The 7316-nt window shown below is 37.6% G+C and overlaps 1 protein-coding gene and 2 long non-coding RNA genes across 3 annotated transcripts; all 3 read right to left on the bottom strand.

The window, feature by feature from the left end:
• Window positions 1–310: 310 nt before the first annotated feature.
• LOC110874309 lies at window positions 311–946 on the bottom strand. The gene is made up of 2 exons (XR_002555831.2): window positions 891–946; window positions 311–531 (listed from the first exon to the last, which is right to left on the bottom strand). It is a non-coding gene; the product is annotated as an uncharacterized LOC110874309 (long non-coding RNA).
• Window positions 947–1884: 938 nt separating this feature from the next.
• On the bottom strand, window positions 1885–5034 carry LOC110875659. The gene is made up of 2 exons (XM_022123859.1): window positions 3190–5034; window positions 1885–3042 (listed from the first exon to the last, which is right to left on the bottom strand). The coding sequence occupies exons 1-2, from the start codon at window positions 5032–5034 to the stop codon at window positions 1885–1887; spliced, it is 3003 nt and encodes a 1000-aa protein (XP_021979551.1).
• Window positions 5035–5938: 904 nt separating this feature from the next.
• On the bottom strand, window positions 5939–6557 carry LOC110874307. The gene is made up of 2 exons (XR_002555830.2): window positions 6507–6557; window positions 5939–6147 (listed from the first exon to the last, which is right to left on the bottom strand). It is a non-coding gene; the product is annotated as an uncharacterized LOC110874307 (long non-coding RNA).
• Window positions 6558–7316: the final 759 nt, after the last annotated feature.

Genomic DNA, 7316 nt, shown 5'->3' with positions numbered 1-7316 from the left:
CAAAATATTCCGGAAAATTTATTCACAAAGTATATTTTGGTAAATAATATTTTGGACACCAAGGAAATGAAAATATGATTTTTACAATTACTACAAGAATATATCATATTTTTGACAAGGGAAAATATATTATTTTTGGCAAGTACGAGAATACGTTTTTGTAACACCCTAAAATTCCATACTTGAAAGTTACAAAAACGACTCATAAATTAATCATCAAAATTTAAAGTTTCGGCATGACCCGTTCGCAATTTGAACAACTTCCCTGTTTTTACTATATCAAAATACGCTAATAGCGACACCTTTAAGAAACCATACGAAAGACCATACATTTAGACTACCGTTTCAAACAACAAGTTTAAGTTACTTAAGTATTCACAACATCTATTAAAAACATGAAACTTCAACACTACTAACTTTGACAAAAGCCTTAAACTAACAAGGTTACTACAAGGTTGCGGAAGCGCATCACGGGTGATCAAGGTGTGTTCGTATCCGAGCGGCGCAAAGACAATCATACGGGTGCTTTACCTACAACCATTCAACAAAATAAATTAGTATGGTACACATAACGATTTCATCCTATCACAATACACATTCTCGGATTTACATGATAAGTTACCAATTGATCTTAATCCATACCATTTCATTCTAGTCAATTAACACAACTCTTTCTCATTCGCTTCCAATAATCCGTTAAGCACGGATCAAGGATAGAACTTCCATTAAATTCCTTCTCATTCGAACCCGAACCGACCCAATCACTATGGACCGATACGGATTCCTACTATCACATTATTATTTGGAACAAACACTTTAATTTGTATATCAAGCCATTAAAGAAGGCGATTGATTAAACTCATATGTAAACATGTAAGTAACGAACTTACCTCGATCTTGTGCCTTGGTTTGTGATCCGGAACTAGCTCCTTCTTCTTTCGATCCTACATGAATTCGTTCTTATTTAGATCATAATCCTTACAATCGTAATCATACTTTCAAGTATCAATGCCACTTATATAACAATCAATGCATTAACTTTCAACATACAAAACCATTCACTCGTGATTTATTCAATACTACCTAGATTGTCATTGAGGCATTTAATCAAACACCTAGTGAGCGTACAACTTCTCAAGTCTTATGTACATGTACCTTATGCATAAATTCACTAGAATATATCATCTTTCACATAGTCAACCACTCATGTTCAAATATTCATTCTACACAATATAATTTACTAATATTCTATCATTCATACAATTTTACTTGAAGATTTACTCAACTAATTCAATTACTTGCTCACTATCATACTAAAACAAGTGGGTTTTTCCCAAAATCTTTAGTAAATCAAATTTAAGCACAATACACCTTCTACATGATGATACTAACTCACATACAATCTAATTTCATACTGAATCACGATTTGGTATAAACCCTAATTCCTCAACAAACATCAAATTATGAGATTTGATCTTACCTTATGCTCAAAACACTTGGATTAGAGGGTGTCTAGGCACTAGCATTCAGTTATTGACTCTAATCCTTCTTAAACTTGCTGAATTTTGAGGTTAATTGAAGTGGTTAGGGTTTCCCCTTTGTTCCTCCTTCCTGGTCGCGACCCACACACAGCCAGAACCTTCTGGTTTTGATTTTCCTAATTACTTTTATTTCTTATGTTATCACATGTTACACAAACAACCCTCAAACTTGGTTTATGACCCCTTCTAACCCATTCCATGATTTTTATAAACTTTCTTTAAATTTTTAATACAATTACCCTAACTAAATATATAATACTTTTAATTGTTAAAGCATTCTATTTTATAAATTATGGGATGTTACAAATCTACCCCCCTTAAAAGAGGTTTCGTCCCCGAAACCTTAATACGTACCAAAAAGAGATGGGTAGTGCTTTCGCATTTCATCTTCAGATTCCCCAATCAGGCCTTTCATTCTTTCCTTCTTCGGATCACCATTTAAGGATTTCATTTGAGCCTCTTTGATTACCTCCAAAAGTTTAGGGGTGACAGTCATCTTCATTGACTTAACTTGTATGGGTGATGGGTATTCCTTCCGGCTTAACGCATCTGCTACAACATTGGCTTTCCCGGGATGATAAAGGATTTCACAATCATAATCCTTAATTAATTCTAACCACCTTCGTTGTCTCATATTCAATTCTTTTTGTTCGAAGAAATACTTGAGACTCTTGTGATCCGAATATATGGTACTTTTAATTCCGTACAAATAATGTCGCCACAATTTCAACGCGAATACTACTGCAGCCAATTCTAAATCGTGTGTTGGGTAGTTACTTTCATGTGGTTTAAGCTGCCTTGAAGAATATGCTATCACTTTACCCCGTTGCATTAAAACAGCCCCCAAGCCCTGATGTGAAGCATCAGTATATACTACCAAGTCTTCTGAACCTTCGGGTAAGGTTAGAATTGGGGCGTCAGACAGCTTATCCTTCAAGGTTTGGAATGCCTTCTCTTGCTCAACTTCCCACACAAACTTCTCATTCTTCTTGGTTAGTCTGGTTAAAGGCAACGCTATTTTGGAAAAATCCTGTATAAACCTTCGGTAATACCCAGCCAATCCCAGAAAACTTCTCACTTCACTCGGGTTCTTAGGAGGAACCCAGTTCACAACAGCCTCTACTTTAGTTGGGTCTACCAAAACACCATCTTTATTAATGACGTGGCCAAGAAATTGCACCTCTCTAAGCCAGAAGGCACATTTGGAAAACTTAGCGTATAACTTCTCTTTCCGAAGAATCTCTAACACTTCACGCAAATGATTTGCATGTTCGGCTCTACTGCGAGAGTACACAAGGATATCATCTATAAATACTATAACAGACTTATCCAGCATGGGCCGACATACTCTATTCATCAAATCCATGAAAGCGGCCGGGGCGTTAGTCAGTCCGAATGGCATTACTAAAAACTCGTAATGCCCGTATCGGGTCCTGAACGCAGTTTTCGCAACATCTTCTTCCCGTACCCGAAGTTGGTGATACCCCGAACGCAAATCGATCTTTGAAAACCAACTTGCTCCTTGCAGTTGGTCAAAAAGATCATCTATTCGAGGTAAAGGGTACTTATTCTTCACGGTCAACTTGTTCAACTCTCGATAATCTATACACATGCGCATCGTGCCGTCTTTCTTTTTCACAAAGAGTACCGGGGCTCCCCAAGGCGACACACTCGGGCGTACGAAACCCTTATCGAGTAATTCCTGTATCTGTGTCATTAGCTCTCGCATCTCAGTGGGAGCTAATCTATAAGGAGCTTTAGCCACTGGCTTGGCACCCGGGTTTAATTCGATTCGGAATTCCACCTCTCGCTCAGGTGGCAATCCCGGTAACTCATCCGGGAACACATCCACATATTCATTCACCACTTCTACTTTTCCAATTTCAGGCACCTTCTGTCTTGTATCCACTACATAAACCAAGTAAACCTTTCCCTCGTTTCTTGCGTGCTTCACCGCCTCGACAATCGTGCACAGTTTTGTTTCTAACTTTCTTTCCCCACAAATGCTTATTCGAGCCCCACTAGGTGAGAATACATGAATAACTTTCGCCTCGCATCGAATTTCCGCGTGATAGCGGGATAACCAATCCATCCCGACTACCACCTTGAATTCCCCCAAAGTCATAGGAATGAGATCTATTTCAAATTCTTCATTTTCTATGGTTATCTTACAGTTCTTACAAATTTCACATAACAAATAACTTTTACTATCCGCTACTTCTACTTCTAAGGGTACAGACATTCGTTCCCTTCTAAAAGAGGGGTAACACATAAGTTCGTCTGACACGAAAGATTTGCTAGCACCAGAATCGAATAACACATTCACAGGTATTTGGTTGATTAAGAAAATACCTGACACGACATTCGGTGAGGCCTTAGCTTCCTCGGTGGTAATCTGAAACATTCTTCCCCGAGCCTTCTGATTTTCATTCTTCTTTTCATCCTTCTGTCCTTGTTGTTTAAGCTTTGGACAATCAGCTTTTACATGACCGGGAGTGAAACAATTGAAACACGTCCTCACGGGACTAGGGCACTTAAAGTAAGAATGTCCCTCCTGTCCACAGTTATAACACCCCTTCTTTGCCATTAAGCATTCTCCGGTGTGAAGCTTTCCACAAGTTTTGCAAGGGGTAATACCACTTTTCGATCCTCCTTTACTTCTAGTGTCGTGTTGCTTAGGCTTCTTGGATGGACTCGTAGCTGATGGCTTTTCAGCAACTCTTTTCTCTCCTCTTTCCACTTGTCGCTTCAGTTCTATTTCCCTATCCCGGGCTAAATTGATGAGTTCACCCAAAGTTTCACACTTTGAAGGAGTAATGAACTCCCTATACTCAGCCTTCAACATTCCATAGTACCGATTGATCTTCATCCTTTCAGATTTGACGAAATCATCACAGAACTTCAACTTATCATAGAATATATTGGTAATTTCATCAATAGACTCATTCTGTTGACGAAGATGCAAGAACTCATCTTGTATTCTATCAATTGCCGACTGTGGGCAATGATGTTTTAGGAACAGCTCTTTGAACTCTTGCCATGTTAAGGTTTCGAGTCTTTCTTCCCCTATCTCTTTACATTTAGTATCCCACCAATCCTTTGCTTGTTGCTGAAGTTGACCCGTAGCAAACATTACTTGATCTTCCTTCTCACATCGACTACGCACAAACACAGCTTCAACGTTGGCTATCCATCTTTGACACTTTATTGGATCCACCTCTCCTTTATATGAAAAGGGATTACACGCCATAAAATCCTTATATGTACACCTTCGTTCCTTACTTTTAGTTCTGGATCCTTCAATCATTTCCTTTAGCTCCTCAATCTTGCTAGCCATCATCTCGTCAACAATCCCTAAAACTCGGCTCTCAACTTCTTGAGCTAGCTTGGGAAGGTTGGCATTCATTACTTTTTCTGCCGCTTCCATCATTTTATTATTAATTGCCTCTTGACGGGCTATTTCAGCATCATCAACATTACTTGCGTCCGTCATCTACATAAAACATTCATTCTATATATTAAAATTCTCTTTTTATACATCCTTCTTGACACATACATATTCATTCTATCACATGTTTCATTCTGTTTACTTTCCATACTTTGCACATTATCATTCTTGATGATAATGTTGTATTGCTAGACCATTCCACATTAAATCATGCCTTCTTTCTTATTAGACATTTTCTTTCAACATTCTTGATGCATAATGTCCTTAGCAAAGGATTACGGGGCCTTAGAAACTAATTAAAACAAACCCCGTGCTCAAACAAACAACATAAAAATTAATTCAGCAACTTTGATGGTCACCGTAAGCTACGGTGACCACCGTAGCTTACGGTGCCAATTTGTTCCTTACGGCCCGATGCTCCTGTCTTACGGCAGCTCTTATTTTGCCCAGTACCTACCGTAGCTTACGGTGGCCACCGTAAGCTACGGTAGCGCCCAGCGAAATTACCCCAAAATTCATGTTTTTGACCTTTCCGAACCGTTTTCGCACACGGTTTCAATTCTAATAACCCCCAAGTATTCTAATGCACCATTTATCACTATTGTTACATTCAAAACTTCTTTCTAACACTTTATAACTTACAACATTAATTACTATAAAGCTTTCTTAAAAATTTTACCTCTATTTGCGTCTCGGAGCGAACACACCAATCCTTGTGAGCTTTCGGTTTGAGTTCGGGCACTACAATGTGTTCGAATCCCTCAAACCTAGGCTCTGATACCAACTTGTAACACCCTAAAATTCCATACTTGAAAGTTACAAAAACGACTCATAAATTAATCATCAAAATTTAAAGTTTCGGCATGACCCGTTCGCAATTTGAACAACTTCCCTGTTTTTACTATATCAAAATACGCTAATAGCGACACCTTTAAGAAACCATATGAAAGACCATACATTTAGACTACCGTTTCAAACAACAAGTTTAAGTTACTTAAGTATTCACAACATCTATTAAAAACATGAAACTTCAACACTACTAACTTTGACAAAAGCCTTAAACTAACAAGGTTACTACAAGGTTGCGGAAGCGCATCACGGGTGATCAAGGTGTGTTCGTATCCGAGCGGCGCAAAGACAATCATACGGGTGCTTTACCTACAACCATTCAACAAAATAAATTAGTATGGTACACATAACGATTTCATCCTATCACAATACACATTCTCGGATTTACATGATAAGTTACCAATTGATCTTAATCCATACCATTTCATTCTAGTCAATTAACACAACTCTTTCTCATTCGCTTCCAATAATCCGTTAAGCACGGATCAAGGATAGAACTTCCATTAAATTCCTTCTCATTCGAACCCGAACCGACCCAATCACTATGGACCGATACGGATTCCTACTATCACATTATTATTTGGAACAAACACTTTAATTTGTATATCAAGCCATTAAAGAAGGCGATTGATTAAACTCATATGTAAACATGTAAGTAACGAACTTACCTCGATCTTGTGCCTTGGTTTGTGATCCGGAACTAGCTCCTTCTTCTTTCGATCCTACATGAATTCGTTCTTATTTAGATCATAATCCTTACAATCGTAATCATACTTTCAAGTATCAATGCCACTTATATAACAATCAATGCATTAACTTTCAACATACAAAACCATTCACTCGTGATTTATTCAATACTACCAAGATTGTCATTGAGGCATTTAATCAAACACCTAGTGAGCGTACAACTTCTCAAGTCTTATGTACATGTACCTTATGCATAAATTCACTAGAATATATCATCTTTCACATAGTCAACCACTCATGTTCAAATATTCATTCTACACAATATAATTTACTAATATTCTATCATTCATACAATTTTACTTGAAGATTTACTCAACTAATTCAATTACTTGCTCACTATCATACTAAAACAAGTGGGTTTTTCCCAAAATCTTTAGTAAATCAAATTTAAGCACAATACACCTTCTACATGATGATACTAACTCACATACAATCTAATTTCATACTGAATCACGATTTGGTATAAACCCTAATTCCTCAACAAACATCAAATTATGAGATTTGATCTTACCTTATGCTCAAAACACTTGGATTAGAGGGTGTCTAGGCACTAGCATTCAGTTATTGACTCTAATCCTTCTTAAACTTGCTGAATTTTGAGGTTAATTGAAGTGGTTAGGGTTTCCCCTTTGTTCCTCCTTCCTGGTCGCGACCCACACACAGCCAGAACCTTCTGGTTTTGATTTTCCTAATTACTTTTATTTCTTATGTTATCACATGTTACACAAACA

This window comes from Helianthus annuus, chromosome 9, assembly GCF_002127325.2.
Source record: "Helianthus annuus cultivar XRQ/B chromosome 9, HanXRQr2.0-SUNRISE, whole genome shotgun sequence".
NCBI lineage: Eukaryota > Viridiplantae > Streptophyta > Magnoliopsida > Asterales > Asteraceae > Helianthus > Helianthus annuus.
The sequence above is the reverse complement of the archived record's forward strand: the minus strand, read 5'-3'. Positions and strand labels throughout refer to the sequence as shown.